The sequence below is a fragment of the Coregonus clupeaformis genome, chromosome 1 (assembly GCF_020615455.1).
Source record: "Coregonus clupeaformis isolate EN_2021a chromosome 1, ASM2061545v1, whole genome shotgun sequence".
Lineage (NCBI taxonomy): Eukaryota > Metazoa > Chordata > Actinopteri > Salmoniformes > Salmonidae > Coregonus > Coregonus clupeaformis.
The window spans coordinates 48,677,339-48,696,760 of record NC_059192.1 but is presented as its reverse complement, the minus strand read 5'-3'; the positions used below and the strand labels follow the sequence as shown (position 1 = coordinate 48,696,760).

The 19,422-nt window shown below is 48.3% G+C and overlaps 1 protein-coding gene across 4 annotated transcripts in view; it reads right to left on the bottom strand.

Annotated features, from left to right (window-relative positions):
- LOC121569797 (inactive ubiquitin carboxyl-terminal hydrolase 54-like) overlaps positions 1-19,422 on the bottom strand; it is a 141,249-nt gene that overhangs the window by 11,435 nt on the left and 110,392 nt on the right. For 3 of the 4 annotated variants that reach the window (XM_041881002.2, XM_041881019.2, XM_041881011.2), the window contains exons 8-19: positions 18,659-18,805; positions 18,000-18,149; positions 14,063-14,231; positions 13,548-13,727; positions 12,801-12,977; positions 11,751-12,345; positions 11,474-11,607; positions 9,089-9,250; positions 8,270-8,389; positions 6,015-6,222; positions 2,419-3,389; positions 2,142-2,278 (exon numbers count right to left, since the gene is read on the bottom strand). In XM_041881002.2, the coding sequence (XP_041736936.1) occupies positions 2,142-2,278; positions 2,419-3,389; positions 6,015-6,222; positions 8,270-8,389; positions 9,089-9,250; positions 11,474-11,607; positions 11,751-12,345; positions 12,801-12,977; positions 13,548-13,727; positions 14,063-14,231; positions 18,000-18,149; positions 18,659-18,805 (3,150 nt within the window). Of the gene's footprint in view, positions 1-2,141; positions 2,279-2,418; positions 3,390-6,014; positions 6,223-8,269; positions 8,390-9,088; positions 9,251-11,473; positions 11,608-11,750; positions 12,346-12,800; positions 12,978-13,547; positions 13,728-14,062; positions 14,232-17,999; positions 18,150-18,658; positions 18,806-19,422 lie in introns of those variants that run through there. The other variant, XM_041881029.2, reaches the window with a different exon arrangement.

Here is a 19,422-nt window from a genome sequence, read left to right as displayed (position 1 = left end):
TCTCACAAAGACACGGCAGCTGGAACCAAAAATCTCAAATTTGGACTCCAGACCAAAGGACAGATTTCCACCGGTCTAATGTCCATTAATCATGTTTCTTGGCCCAAGCAAGTCTCTTCTTATTATTGGTGTCCTTTAGTAGTGATTTCTTTGCAGCAATTCGACCATGAAGGCCTGATTCACACAGTCTCCTCTGAACAGTTGATGTTGAGATGTGTCTGTTACTTGAACTCTGTGAAGCATTTATTTGGGCTGCAATCTGAGGTGCAGTTAACTCTAATTAAGTTATCCTCTGCAGCAGAGGTAACTCTGGGTCTTCCTTTCCTGTCGCGGTCCTCATGAGAGCCAGTTTCATCATAGCGCTTGATGGTTTTTGCGACTGCACTTTAAGAAACTTTCAAAGTTCTTGAAATGTTCCGCATTGACTGACCTTTATGTCTTAAAGTAATGATGGACTGTTTTTTCTCTTTGCTTATTTGAGCTGTTCTTGCCATAATATATTTTGATTTGTTTAACACTTTTTTGGTTACTACATGATTCCATATGTGTTATTTCATAGTTTTGATGTCTTCACTATTATTCTACAATGTAGAAAGAAAAACCCTGGAATGAGTAAGTGTGTCCAAACTTTTGACTGGTACTGTATATATTGTCTATATAACATCAGGAGAATCTCACTGGAACCTGGAGTCCAACAGGCAAGCATGCTGAGAAGTGTCATCCACTGGGATGTTCCATGGGGTCCAGCTGGAGAAGATGAAGGAGGAAGACACTCTCAGCCAGGAGAGAACAAATGTAACAGGTAAATAATGATCATTTGCTGCAGAAAGCTGTAAATACAGACATACTATGTTGGAAATAGTTGTTGGAAATAGTTGTTCAAATAAGTTTAATTCTAAATGGAGAAGCCACCATCAAGCACATGGAGTCCAGGCTACTGGACCTTTCAGCTGACAGCCTTATAGCTAGATTCTGAGTGCTTGACTATGGTCCGTGGCCACAGCTTGAAGCCACTCAGGACTCCAGAGAGAGCTTTATCATCCATGGCAGAGATTATGTGGAGGTCCTGTGCCTCCATTACCTGGGGCTCTTGGCACGGGAGGGGGGTCACTCCTGCTTAGGTCCAGGCAGAGTACCGGCTCTATAAAATATGGGCCAAGAACCGCAGGGTGCCACTGAAAATATTCCAGAGAGGTAAGCTGTACTTGAATAATATGGGCTTTGTGCTAAAAGTTGACTGACATGAGTGTTAACACTATTAACTCATTCAATTTTGTATTTTTCTGATGACTTGAAGAAGAGATTTAGGTGCCTGGGCATCCTGGTGGATATCTATCTCGCAATGGCCATCAGCACAGCTGTCTGCGAAAGGGGATTCTCCTGCATGTAACGTATCGAAACCGACTGGAGGTCCTCTCTGGCGACAACTCAGCTCAGCCACCTCATGTTCATCACAATTGAGGGACCAGACCTTGATGAATTCAACGCAGAGCAAGCTGTTTTGAAGTGGTGGGGGTTCACTGCTTGGAGAGGAAGACAGAACCAGCCAACAGAAGAGGCTCTGGAGAGAGAGAGCTTGAGGAGTTTGAGATGAATGGGGGGAGGAAATGAAACATGGGGGGATGAGGCAATCAAATTCATACAATGAAATGCTTTTCATAAAATGATTATTTATAACAAAATTTTGTATCCGTGTCTTTTTTTCAGTTATCACAGGTCATCATGATGAGTCGAGGTCCTCCCTTTACAAAACAAGACTGCAGTCTGACCATTCATAATAATCAGAGCCTAGCATCCAATCAAAACAGTTATGAATATGCATGTTTGTTATGCTGCACCACACCACCAATAGAATATGGGCCAGTGGTTACAATGTTGTGGCCAGTAACTTTGAAAAGCCACTGACCCGGTGTGCCACTGGCAAATTTACCTGAATGTCAAGCCCTGCACAAATACATGCATGTACAGACATAGGGACTGACCCACACACATCACTCAGATACAAACTTCACACATCTGCACCAAATCATCAGCCTCAACACACATCACTACACACAGCTTCGAACATGCCTCAGCACACACAGCCCTGAAACTCACAATCAGCCACATGTAGGACAACGAACACATGCACGCACACACACCTTGTGGATGCCGGCATTGGGGTGTTGTGTAGGGCTGCTGGTGTAGCCTGGCGTTCTGTAGGCATGTCTCTCTAACTCGGCTGTGGGAGTCTTGGAGCGGCCAGATGCAGCCAGCCCAGACAACATCTTCCTAGCCGCTGCAGATAAAACACAGATACACAGTATTAGTCATGGACAGCTCTCTCCCACTTACATTTTCTCACTCATCATCTCTAAAAAAAAATTGCTTTTTGTTTTACAGTTGTAATATACATCACTGATCAGTGAGTATACTTACGTTGCTTGTTGGCAGTGGGCTGGGGGCTGACTCCGCGTGGGGCCCGGGGCAGGCTGGGGGCCTGCAGGCTCGCCTGGTACAGAGAGTCCAGCTCCGACAGCTCCTCACAGGGCGACCCCACCACAGGGGCAGCCTGGGAGTTGTAGTAGCGGGTCACATTCTCTGCCCAGCGCTCCACCGGCATGGCGGCACCTGGCCTGTAGTTCCCAGATGCTGGGGAAGGGGTCCGCCCTGGTCTGATGGGGGCGGATGGGGGACAGTGGGAGTCTGTGGGAGGGGCGTAGAATGGGGAGTCGATGGCAGCCGGCTGGTCCTGGCTCCAGCAGGACCAGTTACGGGTGGGAGGGGGAGGAGGAGGGCCGAGCCTGGAGGTGTTGGAGGAGATAGGGATAGGGGAGCTGTGGTTCTGATGGGCTGGAGGAGGCTGAGAGTGGCCCAAGGCTGGCGGTCTGGGGTAGGCATCCTCCATGTTGGCGTCGCGCCTTTCCTCTGAGGTGTGGCTGACTTGGGAGGGTGTCCTGGAGTGCGGGCGAAGGGTGGGCAGAGTCTGGGCGGGGGGGTTACTGTTCCAGTGTGAGGGTGCAGCTGGCTGGTGGTTGGGCAGGGCTGGGGTCTGGTCATGGCCTCCCTCAGTAAGGCTCTCGTCCCAGCCGTCCACACACAGGGCAGGCAGGGACACGGCAGCGTGCTTGTGGAAGGGTCTCACATGAGGGCAGGAGTTATCTAGCACGCCTGACATCTCCAGTCCTTCCCAGCGCCCCCTCGCCTCCGCTACGGACCCCCCTGCGGGTGACCCTGTGTGAGGGCTCGGGGGCATAGCGACAGGGGAGTGGCTCAGGGGCTCAGGGAGTGAGTTTGTACTGGAGGGGAGAGGCTTAATGTGAAGAGGAGAAGGTGTGTTTCTGGTGGCTTCCGGGACTGCTTCCTCCTGGGCGTCTGTCAACAGTATTTGGATTGGGACAGGCTGTTCACTAGGAAGGAAGAGGAAAGAGGCTCATGTTATGGGCTGTTTAGTGAATCATGGCCAGGCATCTCTCACATGCCTGTGCTCTGAAACAGAGGAGGATTTTGTATTGTATACAAAAAATTACTATATACTAATATGTACAGTCGTGGTCAAAAGTTTTGAGAATGACACAAATACTAATTTTCACAAAGTCTGCTGCCTCAGTTTTGATGATGGCAATTTGCATATACTCCAGAATGTCATGAAGAGTGATCAGATGAATTGCAATTAATTGCAAAGTCCCTCTTTGCCATGAAAATGAACTTAATCCCCCAAAAACATTTCCACTGCATCTCAGCCCTGCCACAAAAGGACCAGCAGAGTGATTCTCTCGTTAACACAGGTGAGAGTGTTGACGAGGACAAGGCTGGAGATCACTCTGTCATGCTGATTGAGTTAGAATAACAGACTGGAAGCTTTAAAAGGAGGGTGGTGCTTGAAATCATTGTTCTTCCTCTGTTAACCATGGTTACCTGCAAGGAAACACGTGCCATCATCATTGCTTTGCACAAAAAGGGCTTCACAGGCAAGGATATTGCTGCAGTAAGATTGTACTTAAATCAACCATTTATCGGATCATCAAGAACTTCAAGGAGAAAGGTTCAATTGTTGTGAAGAAGGCGTCCGGGCGCCCAGGAAAGTCCAGCAAGCGCCAGGACCGTCTCCTAAAGTTGATTCAGCTGCGGGATCGGGGCACCACCAGTGCAGAGCTTGCACAGGATTAGCAGCAGGCAGATGTGAGTGCATCTGCACGCACAGTGAGGCGAAGACTTTTGGAGGATGGCCTGGTGTCAAGAAGGGCAGCAAAGATGCCACTTCTCTCCAGGAAAAACATCAGGGACAGACTTATATTCTGCAAAAGGTACAGAGATTGAACTGCTGAGGACTGGGGTAAAGTCATTTTCTCTGATGAATCCCCTTTCCGATTGTTTGGGGCATCCGGAAAACACCTTGTCCGGAGAAGTAAAGCATCCTGAGACCATTCATGTGTGGGGTTGCTTCTCAGCCAAGGAAGTGGGCTCACTCACAATTTTGCCTAAGAACACAGCCATGAATAAAGAATGGTACCAACACATCCTCCGAGAGCAACTTCTCCCAATCATCCAAGAACAGTTTGGTGACGACCAATGCCTTTTCCAGCATGATGGAGCACCTCGCCATAAGGCAAAAGTGATAACTAAGTGGCTCAGGGAACAAAACATTGAAATGTTCGGTCCATGGCCAGGAAACTCCCCAGACCTTAATCCCATTGAGAACTTGTGGTCAATCCTCAAGAGGCGGGTGGACAAAAAAAAAAAACTCCAAGCATTGATTATGCAAGAATGGGCGGCCATCAGTCAGGATGTGGCCCAGAAGTTAATTGACAGCATGCCAGGGCGGATTGCAGAGGTCTTGAAAAAGAAGGGTCATCACTGCAAATATTGACTCTTTGCATAAACTTAATGTAATTGTCAATAAAAGCCTTTGACACTTATGGAATGCTTGTAATTATACTTCAGCATACCATAGTAACATCTGACAAACATATCTCATAACACTGAAGCAGCGAACTTTGTGAAGGCCAATACTTGTGTCATGACTCCCGAGTGGCGCAGTGGTCTAAGGCACTGCATCGCAGTGCTAGCTGTGCCACTAGAGATCCTGGTTCAAATCCAGGCTCTGTCATAGCCAGGGTAGGGGAGGGAATGGCCGGCAGGGATGTAGCTCAGTTGGTAGAGCATGGTGTTTGCAACGCCAGGGTTGTGGGTTCGATTCCCACGGGGGGCCAGTATGAAAATAAAAAAAAGTTATGTATGCACTCACTAACTGTAAGTTGCTCTGGATAAGAGTGTCTGCTAAATGACGTAAATGAAATTCTCAAAACTTTTGACCACGACTGTATACCTTACACATTTTCTAGGTCTAAAACTTTAGTGTGTGTGTGGGGGTGTGTGTGTGTGTGTGTGTGTGTGTGTGTGTGTGTGTGATGTTTCTGTAACAGATGGACTCTTTAGAGCTTTGGCACAGGTGAGCCAAGGGGATGGCGGGGGTGGCTCAGAACTGGACCCCTGGGAGAGGCACTCGTGTCTGTGGACCCCCTAGGACCTGGCCTCACAGCAACCTCCACAATAACTAAACAGTAAACACCCACACACAACCCTCCAAACAACATAGAAGCACTAGCTACACTTTCACTGAATAAGAGGTGGCATTGCAAATATTTGAAAATCTTCAAACACAAGGGTAAAATTGTGTGTTAGGAAAAAATGATGTTGTATTAATGATTAGAAGTAGGAATCAGATTAGCACACTGTTAAAACTCCAAATACATAGGCCTACCGTAAAGAACCTAGGTTAAATAAAAGAAAACAGCATTTCTCACTTTGTTTGTATGCACATTGAGCACACCTTCTACGTACAAATCAATGGTGTTTTTCCTATACTACCTGCAAAGCATTTAGCATGTTAAAGAATAAACCAGGACTGTGTGATCCCTTGTTCCACTCATTCCAGAGCCACATGAGGAGCTCAGCCACGGGTGTGGGCTGAACAGGTGAGGTCAGGTGGGGGACGGGAGTCACAGGACACAGACAGGAGACAGTGCTGGTACCTGGGGGGGCCCTGGGGAGAGGGACAGGGCTGATCCTGCTCCTCTGTCTGCTCCTGATCCTGTTGCTGGGGTCTGTCTTCCTGCTGCTGCTGTTGCATGCGCTGCTGCAGGCCCCGCGCTCTCCTTATGCACTTTTGCAGCCGGGCCTCAGCCACTGTCCTGCTATGAGTGTTAGCGCCACCCTCATGCATGGGAAGCCTGAGTTTAGCTACAGGGCGAAAAAAAAAGGAAGGAAAGCATAAAATAAAAAAATAAAAATGCAGAAAATAAAGAGCTGCATTATGGGGATGCATGCAAAAACACTTGGCACAAAATTAAATAATACGATTAGACTGTTGAAATAATGAGGTGGGTTTGGGAGGGGTGGGTGGGTTTTGGGGTGGGGGAGGACACAAACAGGCAACACGCTTGGTGAGTAAAATGGATGTGTGTGTGTTGTACATTAAAATGAACACAGGCTGATGATACACACTGGGGAAATTAAGATCCACAATGACTCTTAACAAAATATTCTGTTCATACGGCAAATGGTTAAATCATATAGAATAACGTTAAATTAATCAAATCAAAGTGAATTATGTTAAGGAAAAAATATTATATTGATCGTTTTAAGCTGAGCCCTTCCCTAGGCGCAATATCTAAGAAGACTGAGAAGAAAATAAAGGCTGTTCCTTGGTATTTTGACTCATATCATGGGGCTGAATTGAGAAATTGTATTTTTCAAACTCTTTGTCTTGGTTAGCGGGCGAAATATCTTTAGTTCAGACGTTTTTAGTACTCGACTTGCTGTAGATCTTAAAGGGAGAAATGGAGGAATGGGCTTTGTGAGACGAGTTTAGTGGGTGCTGACAAGGGAAATAGTGGGTGTGTGCGTGTGAGAGAGAAAGAGTTGGGTGTGTGAGCATTCCTCCGTGGATGAGTCAGGAGTATCAAACACACATTCAAGACGCTCACGACAGAGACAGTGAAACTGTGAATGTCACATCAATACACAGAGACATTAGGAAACGAGGACAAACACAGACAGAGAGACACACACCACACTAACAACAGACTCACTGCCATGTTGACATAACAGACCCAGGCCACATTGTCCTTGGGAAGACTTGGTTGTCATAGCGATGGGTTCCCATACCCCCTTCCACCCCCTGACCCCTCCCTCTCTGCGCTGCCAGGCAGGCTAGTAACCACGGTGATGGGTAAACACCCCGGCGACTCGCCTCGTTTCATTATCATCAGACAGAGACAGTTGGTAGGCAGAGGGCTGCTGGCCTTATCAGCCGTCCCAAACTTATGTTTAGACAGACCAAATTGTCCCTTCCCCTAGTCATTACTCATTCAAGACTGCTCCTGCTCATGTTTGTGGGGGGTTATTTTAGGTTCAGGACTCTTATTGTAAGTCTGACTGAACAGAAAGCACAAATGTCCAAATATTTGGATAAAAGAAGAGCTATAGTTGCGGGCACTAAAGGGTTTTGCAACAAACTATCGCTAGGAGACGATAGAGCACCGTGTTGCACACGCATTGCAGCAAGTATTCTGTATACCATAAAGTAGCACTCCAGTCTCATTTTCACCTCATTTAACACCTCATTTACTTAAAAAAAGGGACATCTCAATAGGTGGTCCAGGTAAGTCATGACATAGCACAAGTAGGGGGTGGACTTCCCTCTTTTGTTCTCTATTGCTCCTCAAGCAAAGGGGGAGGCCGATGAAATCACAACTTCTAATCAGACCAACTCCTTGAATGCCCTACTCCTTGAACTTTGTAGTTGTGTCTACCCTTAGTGTGGTCCTCTGTAGCTCAATTGGTAGAGCATGGCGCGTGTAACGCCAGGGTAGTGGGTTCGATCCCCGGGACCACCCATACGTAAAAATGTATGCACACATGACTGTAAGTCGCTTTGGATAAAAGCGTCTGCTAAATGGCATATTATTATATTATTATTATTATTAGTGTGTGTACTTTACTGTATTTATACTTGGCATATCGCTTTTCAACAGTAAAAGTTCAAAAATCCCTGGAGGATATCTTTAACCTTTTTGTTATAGATAGTCATATGACTGGTTCAAACCAAGTGACTCTGTGGCCTGGAAGTAGGTCTTTGTCATATAGGACACTATACCCCCACAGGTGAAACCAACTGAGACACACATAGACAGACACACAGGTAGATAGGTATGTGGTGGTATAGTGTTATAGTGGGTCGGCTGGGCTGGCAGCAGGCACAGGGAGGCAGGTTAGGGCTACTTACATACAGCTTTGTTAACCACAGACAGAGCGGCAGCCACCTCGCCAGTCTGCTCCAGTCGCAGAGACTGTTCTAGCAGTAGCTCAGCGTCCGACACACACCGCTCATAGCCGTCCCCTTTGCCTAAGAAACACAGATATGCACACCCACACCAAAAGCAAAGCTCTTTAAACAATCCCAAAAAGCTATTTAAAACAAAAAAAAGGTACACTGTGGGGGGTTGAGTTAATGATATGTCTTTGCAACCCTTTGAAGATTAAGGACTTATTGTTGACTTCAGAATCGCAGCAGGCTCGCATGACCTAAATGAGTGAATACTGTTACAAGCCCCACTAGTTCATCCGATTTCTCTCCACTACAAACGCAGCGAACATTCAAATAGGCTTTTTAATCCTTTTACACTGTGACTGGGCCACTGGCCGGCCACACATTCTAACCCTCTGAATGAGGAAACTTCCAATTGTGTTGGTGGGAGAACAATGCTCTTTTTTGTTGGACAACAGCAGTCCCACTACGCAGCTCACTCCGGGTGCTTTAAACATGGAGCACTCAGACACCTGCTACATAAAGACACACACACACACACACACACACACACACACACACACACACACACACACACACACACACACACACACACACCCAGGCAGTGTGGGACAGGGCTGCCTCCACAGAACAACTGATACAGAACCCTGACCCTGTTCTCTTCTGGTTTCCACATGCTGTACTACATGGGTCACCAAGCCTGTTACTCATGAGCTTCAGAGTGGAACTCCTCTAGCTGAGCACCAGGTTGGGGCTGGGTCTGGTCTGGGGCCTTACCCTGGTTCTGTAGCTCGTCCAGGTCCATGAACTTGCTGGGTCTGGGGTTGAAGCCCATGGCGGCCTCTTTCTCCTTCTCCTTCCTCCTCTGTAACTCCTGCTCCCTCGCTCGCCTGGCCACCTCCTCCTGCAGCTCGTCCAGCTCGCTGTGGCCTTCTCCTGCTGTGTGACACACACACACACGTTAATATCGTAGCTTTCTATAATGTTCCCTGTTCAATAGCATTATAAGACAAGGCAGGGGGAAGAGGTGTGAGGAGTGACATCACACTTTGAGCAAACAGAGATACAGCGATGAATTAAAATAAACCATCTGCTCAGAGTTCACAATGTAAATACAGTGCATTCGGAAAGTATTCAGACCCCTTTACTTTTTCCACATTTTGTAACGTTACAGCCTTATTCTAAAATGGATTATATCGTTTTTTTCCGTCATCAATCTACACACAATACCCCATAATGACAAAGCAAAAACAGGTTTTTAGAAATGTTTGCAAATTTATTTTAAAAAATTAAAGCGGAAATATGACATTTACATAAGTATTCAGACCCTTTACTCAGTACTTTGTTGAAGAGCCTTTGGCAGCGATTACAGCCTCGAGTCTTCTTGGGTATGATGCTACAAGCTTGGCACACCTGTATTTTGGGAGTTTCTCCCATTCTTCTCTGCAGATCCTCTCAAGCTCTGTCAGGTTGGATGGGGAGCGTCGCTGCACAGCTATTGTCAGGTCTCTCCAGAGATGTTCGATCGGGTTCAAATCCGGGCTCTGGCTGGGCCACTCAGAGACTTGTCCCGAAGCCACTCCTGCATTGTCTTGGCTGTGTCCTTAGGGACGTTGTCCTTTTGGAAGGTGAACCTTTGCCCCAGTCTGAGGTCCTGAGCAGGTTATCATCAAGGATCTCTCTGTACTTTGCTCTGTTCATCTTTCCCTCGATCCTGACTAGTCTCCCAGTCCCTGCCACTGAAAAACCTCCCCACAGCATGATGCTGCTGCCACGCTTCACCGTAGCGATGGTGCCAGGTTTCCTCCAGACGTGACGCTTGGCATTCAGGCCAAAGAGTTCAATCTTGGTTTCATCAGACCAGATAATTTTGTTTCTCATGATCGGAGTCCTTTAGGTGCCTTTTGGCAAACTCCAAATGGATTGTCATGTGCCTTTTACTGAGGAGTGGCTTCCGTCTGGCCACTCTACCATAAAGGCCTGATTGGTGGAGTAATGCAGAGATGGTTTTCTTTCTGGAAGGTTCTCCCATCTCCACAGAGGAACTCTGGAGCTCTGTCAGAGTGACATTTACATTTTAGTCATTTAGCAGACGCTCTTATCCAGAGCGACTTACAGTTAGTGAATACATATATTTTTATTTGTTTATGTATTTTTATTTTTTGTGTTTTTATATATATATATATTTTTTTTTATACTGGCCCCCCGTGGGAATCGAAACCACAACCCTGGCGTTGCAAACGCCATGCTCTATCAACTGAGCTACATCCCTGCCGGCCATTCCCTCCCCTACCCTGGACGACGCTGGGCCAATTGTGCGCCGCCCATGAGTCTCCCGGTCGCGGCCGGCTGCGACAGAGCCTGGATTCGAACCAGGATCTCTAGTGGCACAGTTAGCACTGCGATGCAGCGCCTTAGACCACTCCGCCACTCAGGAGACTCAGGTGACCATCGGATTCTTGGTCACCTCGCTGACCAAGGCCCTTCTCCCCCGATTGCTCAGTTTGGCCGGGCGGCCAGCTCTAGGAAGAGTCTTGGTGGTTACAAACTTCTTCCATTTAAGAATGATGGAGGCCACTGTTTTCTTGGAGATCTTCAACGCTGCAGAAATGTTTTGGTACCCTTCCCCAGATCTGTGCCTCGACACAATCCCGTCTCGGAGCTCTAAGGACAATTCCTTCGACCTCATGGTTTGGTTTTTGCTCTGACATGCACTGTCAACTGTGGGACCTTATATAGACAGGTGTGTGCCTTTCCAAATCATGTCCAGTCAATTGAATTTACCACAGGTGGACTCCAATCACAGGTGGACTCCAATCAAACATCTCAATGGAAGATCATTAGAAACAGGATGCACCTGAGCTCAATTTCGAGTCTCATAGCAAAGGGTCTGAATACTTATGTAAATAAGGTATTTCTGTTTTTTATTTGTATTAAATTTGCTAACATTTCTAAAAACCTGTTGTTTGTAGATTGATGAGGGGGGAAAAAATAATGTAATCAATTTTAGAACAAGGCTGTAATGTAACAAAATGTGGAAAAAGGGAAGGGGTCTGAATACTTTCCGAATGCACCCCAAAACAGTCACAATCCCACATAAAAATACACTTTCCCACACACATTGTGGGAAACACACACACACACGGATGGACTCAGACCTACCCAGGCTTACGTGGCTGTTGCCCCTGCATGAAGCCTTGACGTCCTGCAGGAGAGCACTGCTGCTTTTAGACTTGGGCACGGTGCGCCATGATGGACCTGAGCTGGAGCTGGAAGGCATCTTCAGACCGGTGTCCCTGAGAGAGAAAGACAGAGAAGTCAGTCATACAATACACTGTTCATTATGTAGCTATCAGTCTGTGTGAGTCTACCTTTTTCAGATATGTGAGTTACTATCATCTGGAATCTTTCCTAGCAGTATGTATATACTCTACTGTACCTATGTGCATTAGCAGTATTGGGTCCCTCACTGAGAGGTATGTCCAGGCTAACAGGACTGTTACTGTTCCTCTCGCTGCTCTCATAGCCGCTCTCCATCCTCTGGATGAGCCTGGGGGGCTGCTGCTCCATGTTATGGCCCCTGGTGGTTGGCAGGGTCCAGGAGGATGCCATATTACCAAAGGGCCCCTGTCCTTGTCCAGTGACTGACCCTGTGGGGCCCTCGGCTGGGGCCCCACTGTCTTCAGGCAGAGTGGCCCCTAGGGGACTATACCCAGCCTGTCTGCGTCTCTCCCTGCTGAAGATACTGTCTATATTGAGGGCCTCTCTCCGGGGCCTCCAGGCCGGTCTGTATCGTCCCCCGGAGGAGCTGGACTTGGACTCACTGCTGGTGCTGTCGGCCTCCCAGTCTCTGGCCTTGGTGGTGGCCCCTGGCTCGGCCACTAGACCCCCTAGGGCCCCGGAGCCCGAGGAGGAGGCGGAGAGAGGGCGACTGTGGATGATGTTGCTCATGGTCTCCTTGAAATCCCTCAGTCGACTGGAGGAGGAGGACTTGGGTGCGGTGCGAGGTGCCTGTTGCTCCTTTAGAGTCTCACCTAGAAGCCAGGGAGACAGGAGAGAGAAGAGGAGGGAGATGGAGGGAGGGAGACAGACAGAGAGTGGGAGATAAATACATTAGTGGTGTGATGTCATGTGTTGATGGGGAGCGGCGGAGAAAGCGAGAAAATAATAGGATGAAAGTGCAACGTGAGTGACAACTTTGGTGATAACGGCTAACTGGACAGAACAAGAGAAAAATGTTAAGGACACACATATTACAGTATACTACAAGATACCCTACTCCTGTACCTGTACCTGATCTTTTTGTTAAATATGTAAAACCAAAATACTATGAACTACCTGCGAAAGACTAGAGGCACGGATTCTGATGAGCTCTAAGTTGCTAGATACAGTCATCATGCCCTTCTGTCATAGGTCACTTGTCCCCTGGCTCTGCCATGTGATTGGTCCCTAGTCTCTTGGCTCTGCCGTGTGATTGGTTCCTGCGTACCCTCGCTGTGGTAGCCTGCCGACGAGGCTTCGTCGGTCTTAGAGCCCCGACTCCTCTCCTCAAGTCGCCGCGGACGACTAGAGCTCCGCTTCCTGTCACTGGCCCCGCCCTTCCTGTCCACTGTCCCGCCTTTCCTCAGAGAGTGGCACTGCACTGGCCCAATGTCCGTCACTTGGCCTTAGCAACAACGAGAAGCGAGGGAGGACATTTTTTATGACCGTTTACATGGTTATGACATGCGTGACATGATGACACATAATCCATGATCAACATGATTGGGTAATGGATGTGGCTTTAATCCTCTGTACAGTACACACAAATCTGTCTTGAGTATGTTTGGGTGAGCATTACATGCTTAATCCTAAGTAGTTGCATGTGTGCATACATTCAAGGTAAAAGCATTAATTAATATACAGTTTAGTCTGTGTATATCAGAGGAGGCTGGTGGGAAGAGCTATAGGAGAACGGGCTCATTGTAATGGCTGGAATGGATTCAATGGAATGTGGTTTCCATGTGTTTGATACCGTTCCAATAATTCCATTCCAGTCTTTACAATGAGCCCATCCTCCTATAGCTCCTCATACCAGCCTCCTCTGGTGTATAGGCTTGGGAGTATACTCTCTCTGTGTGTGTGTGTATGTGTGTGTTTGAGTGAGCTACAGACCATATGTATGTTTGTGTGTGCATATATATCTACCGTCTGTGTGTGTGTGTGCATGCTACTACTGAATTCCTCCTCCTCCTACCTGTGGTCTCCAGGCTGCTGTGGGAGGCTGGGTCGTTGTTTGGGTTACAGATGATGGTTCCCTGGGATTCGGAGGAGAAGTGGCTGGCCATGGACTCATGGTGGGAGTGTGAGTGCTTGTAGGAGTAACTGTCTGTCGACGAGTCGGTGCGCGTGTCACTGGAGATGGACGGCTCCCGACCTGAAGACAAGCACAACAGCATGACAGTGGAATAGACACAGACAGCCATCAGAGATAATAATGAGAACACACAAGCCAGAACTTAATCAGTACAGTACAGAGAGCAGTAAACAAATGTTTTCAAGAAGGAGAAATACATGGTGTTTAAATTGCATTTGTTTTCCTTTAAATACTTTTAGCTGCCTGGAGTACCATATGGGCGGGTTTTGCACTTTTGGGACTATTTCATTAGTTCCATTTGAAAGAAAACAAATACTTTTTGAACCCAGGTGTGGTATGCAACAGCCTTCCTGTGTGTGTAGCAGTGATCTTGTGTGATGCGAGGCGTCTCGTACCTGAATCCTCGCTGTCGTAGTAGGACCTGTTGAAGTGGTGCAGGTCCAGGCGGGAGGGCAGGTCCTGCACTGACACGGGCGTCCCTCGGGGGTCAGCGTAGAGCAGTAGCAGGGGCTGGTAGTGGCCCTTGATGCACCGAGACACCACGTCCTTCCACTTGGGCCCGATCTGCCAGGAAGAGAGGAAACTATGTCACTACTTTCCAGGGAACTCAAAAAAGGTGGATAGATGGGAGTATTCAGCCCATCCCTGATGTGAATCTCAAACTGTTTGGAAAGAGTAAAAACTACACACAGAGCAAAGACCACGTAGTCCCCTGTAGCTCAGTTGGTAGAGCATGGCGCTTGCAACGCCAGCGTTGTGGGTTCGATTCCCACAGGGGGCCAGTATGAAAATGTATGCACTCACTAACTGTAAGTCGCTCTGGATAAGAGTGTCTGCTAAATGAGTAAAAATGTACAGTACAATAGCTACTGGGTAACATTAACTGACTTTGTAAGCGCCAGAGAGGCCATTTTCCAACCCCTCTTACCCCGACCTGGTTTTCCAAATGCTCTGCCCTCGCTCAGCACAGGAATCTGTGACAGGAAGTCCCGATAGCCCTACCGTATCAGCAAAGTATATGCGTTTGAAAGCGCAAATGTGTGTATGGGTCTACAGAGTTGGCCGCTGTGCTCTAGCTCTCTATTGGCCACGCCCTCCTGTCCAGCTGGCCAGATAAACAATGGAGGGATATCCTTGTTTTCAGGTCACTTTTGTCCAAACCCTCACTGGCTCACGTGCTGGCTTTACAGAGAGAGAGAGAGCGATAGAGAGAGAGAGAGAGAGAGAGAGAGAGAGAGAGAGAGAGAGAGAGAGAGAGAGAGAGAGAGAGAGAGAGAAAAGCTGCTTTGTAAGCAACTATCCAGGAGTGAAAGTACAGCACATACATTTATGTGACTAAAGCCATGATAGGAGAGAGGAGAAAGAACGGAGAGGGGAGAAGGTAGAAGGGAGAGAACGGAGAGGGGAGAAGGGAGAGAACGGAGAGGGGAGAAGGGAGAAGGTAGAGAACGGAGAGGGGAGAAGGGAGAGAACGGAGAGGGGAGAAGGGAGAGAATGGAGAGGGGAGAAGGGAGAGAATGGAGAGGGGAGAAGGTAGAGAATGGAGAGGGGAGAAGGTAGAAGGTAGAAGGGAGAGAACGGAGAGGGGAGAAGGGAGAGAACGGAGAGGGGAGAAGGGAGAGAATGGAGAGGGGAGAAGGGAGAGAATGGAGAGGGGAGAAGGGAGAGAATGGAGAGGGGAGAAGGTAGAGAATGGAGAGGGGAGAAGGTAGAGAATGGAGAGGGGAGAAGGTAGAAGGGAGAGAACGGAGAGGGGAGAAGGGAGAGAACGGAGAGGGGAGAAGGGAGAGAATGGAGAGGGGAGAAGGGAGAGAATGGAGAGGGGAGAAGGGAGAGAATGGAGAGGGGAGAAGGTAGAAGGGAGAGAACGGAGAGGGGAGAAGGGAGAGAATGGAGAGGGGAGAAGGGAGAGAATGGAGAGGGGAGAAGGGAGAGAATGGAGAGGGGATAAGGTAGAAGGGAGAGAACGGAGAGGGGAGAAGGGAGAGAATGGAGAGGGGAGAAGGGAGAGAATGGAGAGGGAGAAGGGAGAGAATGGAGAGGGGAGAAGGTAGAAGGGAGAGAACGGAGAGGGGAGAAGGGAGAGAATGGAGAGGGGAGAAGGGAGAGAATGGAGAGGGGAGAAGGGAGAGAATGGAGAGGGGAGAAGGGAGAGAATGGAGAGGGGAGAAGGTAGAGAATGGAGAGGGGAGAAGGTAGAAGGTAGAAGGGAGAGAACGGAGAGGGGAGAAGGGAGAGAACGGAGAGGGGAGAAGGGAGAGAATGGAGAGGGGAGAAGGGAGAGAATGGAGAGGGGAGAAGGTAGAAGGGAGAGAACGGAGAGGGGAGAAGGGAGAGAATGGAGAGGGGAGAAGGGAGAGAATGGAGAGGGGAGAAGGGAGAGAATGGAGAGGGGAGAAGGGAGAGAATGGAGAGGGGAGAAGGTAGAAGGGAGAGAACGGAGAGGGGAGAAGGTAGAAGGTAGAAGGGAGAGAACGGAGAGGGGAGAAGGGAGAGAACGGAGAGGGGAGAAGGGAGAGAATGGAGAGGGGAGAAGGGAGAGAATGGAGAGGGGAGAAGGGAGAGAATGGAGAGGGGAGAAGGGAGAGAATGGAGAGGGGAGAAGGGAGAGAATGGAGAGGGGAGAAGGTAGAAGGGAGAGAACGGAGAGGGGAGAAGGGAGAGAATGGAGAGGGGAGAAGGGAGAGAGGGGAGAAGGGAGAGAACGGAGAGGGGAGAAGGGAGAGTACAGAGAGGGGAGAAGGGAGAAGGTAGAAGGGAGAGAACAGAGAAGGGAGAGAATGGAGAGGGGAGAAGGGAGAGAATGGAGAGGGGAGAGAACGGAGAGGGGAGAAGGGAAAGAACGGAGAGGGGAGAAGGGAGAGAACGGAGAGGGGAGAAGGGAGAGAACGGAGAGGGGAGAAGGGAAAGAACGGAGAGGGGAGAAGGGAGAGAACGGAGAGGGGAGAAGGAAGAGAACAGAGAGGGGAGAAGGGAGAGAACGGAGAGGGGAGAAGGAAGAGAACAGAGAGGGGAGAAGGGAGAGAACAGAGAGGGGAGAAGGTCGAGTACAGAGAGGGGAGATGGTAGAAGGGAGAGTACATAGAGGGGAGAAGGTAGAAGGGAGAGAATGGAGAGGGGAGAAGGTAGAGTACAGAGAGGGGGAAAGGGGAGAAGAAATTGAAGAAAGGGGATGGAATAAAGGAGAAAGAGCCATACCAGTGGGGGAGGGAGGGACTAGGTAGAGAGAGCGGGAGAGAGAGGAAAAGAAAGACGGGAGAAAGGATTGGAGCGAGCCAGAGCAGTGGGAGAGAGAGGGCTCGGTGCCCACAGAGCTGTGTGTCATTTCCCCCCCGCCCCCCAGGAGAGGGGACGAGAGACACGCCACAGCTGGGCCAGCAGGCCAGGCATGTGGAACTAACTAACTAACGCCTCTGCTCAATGCTCACACACCTCGTCACACTGAGAGAGGGGACCTGACCTGGAACTGCAGGAGAAGCCAATCAGAACTCACACCCATGACTGGTCACAACACTGCCGCAGTGTGAACCACCAATCAGAGTTCATCCAGATGACCTCATGTGACAGGCTTTGGCGTCCTCAGAAACTCTGCAGACCTCTCATTGTCCATGATAAAGACTGGCAGGTTACATGTGTCTCTCCATGAATAATTGTACATACATGTTGATTGTTGTTTTTGATGTAAATGTTGTCTGGCGTGAATATCCGCTGAAGGTTAATAAAGTAAACTAAACTATTCCTATGACAACTATCCCTCCTTGGGCTGTGATGACAACACCACCAGTGTCATCGATAAAAAATAGATCAAAAACAACCCCAGCTCGCCAGTGAGTCAACAAGCGGGCGAATAATGTAAACTAATGGAACTGGGGTGAAATTAGCGACAAACATAGAGAGAGAGAGGGCTTTGAATAGAGCCGACGGGCCAGGCCTCTGTTTAGCAATGAAAGAAAACATCAGGTATTTTGCTGTTAAAAGATTCATATCCTCTCCATCTTGACACAGCAACTGGAGAGAGAGACAGAGACAAAGACAATACGCTGTAAAGTGGAGGATTCACATCTGAGAGGATTCCAAAAACACTTGTATGGCTCATGTTCATCTCACAGTAACATCACCCAAGTGAGGAGCACTGTACAGCCAAAACATAGCTTGTATGATTTTCAACTACAAACATACCAGAGGAAGAATAAAACACAGAAACTACACAGTAAAAACAAATGGTTAATGGTTTTGGTTAGGATTAGGGGTAAAGGAATCCCATCCTACATCGGTGGATAAGGGCAACTTCTGTAACCATTCACCCAGATGGATTTTTTATTCGTTTTTTACCTCTTTGACATGTGCGTCGTCAAAGTACATCCACTTGCGTATCTTGGTCTGGAAGAAGAAGGTGGAGTAGTGCTTGCCGTAGTAACACACCATGCCCACCAGGTAGAGCTCTGCCTGCTTGGCCTTATCATCTGTCACCCTGTAGAAGAGCTGAGGGGGACAGGGGAGAAGACTCATATGGAAATGAAAAATACACTGTACTGCAATACTGTATATCTAAATAATATGTTCTCCTCCTGGTCAAGTCATATGGTCAGGAAGAAATCTGGACCTTACAGTAAGTAATCCATCATTCATTTTACCTGTCATATATTTACATTAACCAAGGCCCAGGTTACCCAAACAAACATCAGGATTATTGGTATCAGATCACAACACAACTCACAGACGTACCACTTCAGAAAAGCTCCAGAGGTTCTCAAAGGTTAGCTCGCTTTTACAGCAGGTAAACACCATGAACAATTCATTAGCGAGGGAGATGGGAGATGGTGCCTGACTGTGTGTGTTGTGTCATAGTATAGAGTATAGAGACATCAGAATGCTTTTTATGCACTCTGGTGTCGGTGGCTAGAAACATTACAGCACACACAACCCAGTATAGCATAACTTTGTGGCATCATCTGAAGAAAACTGTAAGAGTGAGTGTGCGTGCGTCTTACATCCCCCAGGCGCAGGCAGGTGCCCAGGCTGTGGATGACGTCCTCTGCCAGGTCTGAGTGGTCAGAGTCCCACACCAGACCTATGGTGATAATCTCTGGAGAGTTCATCAGTACCCGACGGATACGCAGCTTCTCCCCACAGTTACTCTGAGGTAGAGAGAGAGAGAGAGAGAGAGAGAGAGAGAGAGAGAGAGAGAGAGAGAGAGAGAGAGAGAGAGAGAGAGAGAAAGAGGGCGCGTGAAGAGGAGGGGGGAGAAGAAAGGTAGGGGGCAAGAGATGGAGTGGAAGAGACAGAAGGGGGGAGTGAAGGAGGGGGCCAAAAATGAGACATAAATTGAGCATAATAAATCACAAATATCTACACAAAATCCTCGAACAAACTAAAAAATCCTCAAACAAAGTCTACCATGACTCATTACGTACTAAGTTGACAGTGATCTTTATCCATTTAGCTAATTCAGTGTTGACGATGGTTCAATTCAGGGCACCCCTCACAGTGAGCTATCTGAAAAGGTCAGCTGGCTGTAGGCCAATGACAACCCCCAATTCAAGTGTCACTTCTATGCCCATTACAGAGAGACAGCCTTCCTTTATACATACACTCTACCCACACACTGGGCCCAGCAGCATGTGGCGGTCCTTAAGAGAAGGTTACCACAGGACTCCTTTCATAGAGCTGATTTTGGCCAAAGCGGTACAGTGTGTGTGTGTTTGTTTGTATGTGTGTGTTTGCGTGTTTGCGTGGGAGAAGGACGCATGTCACC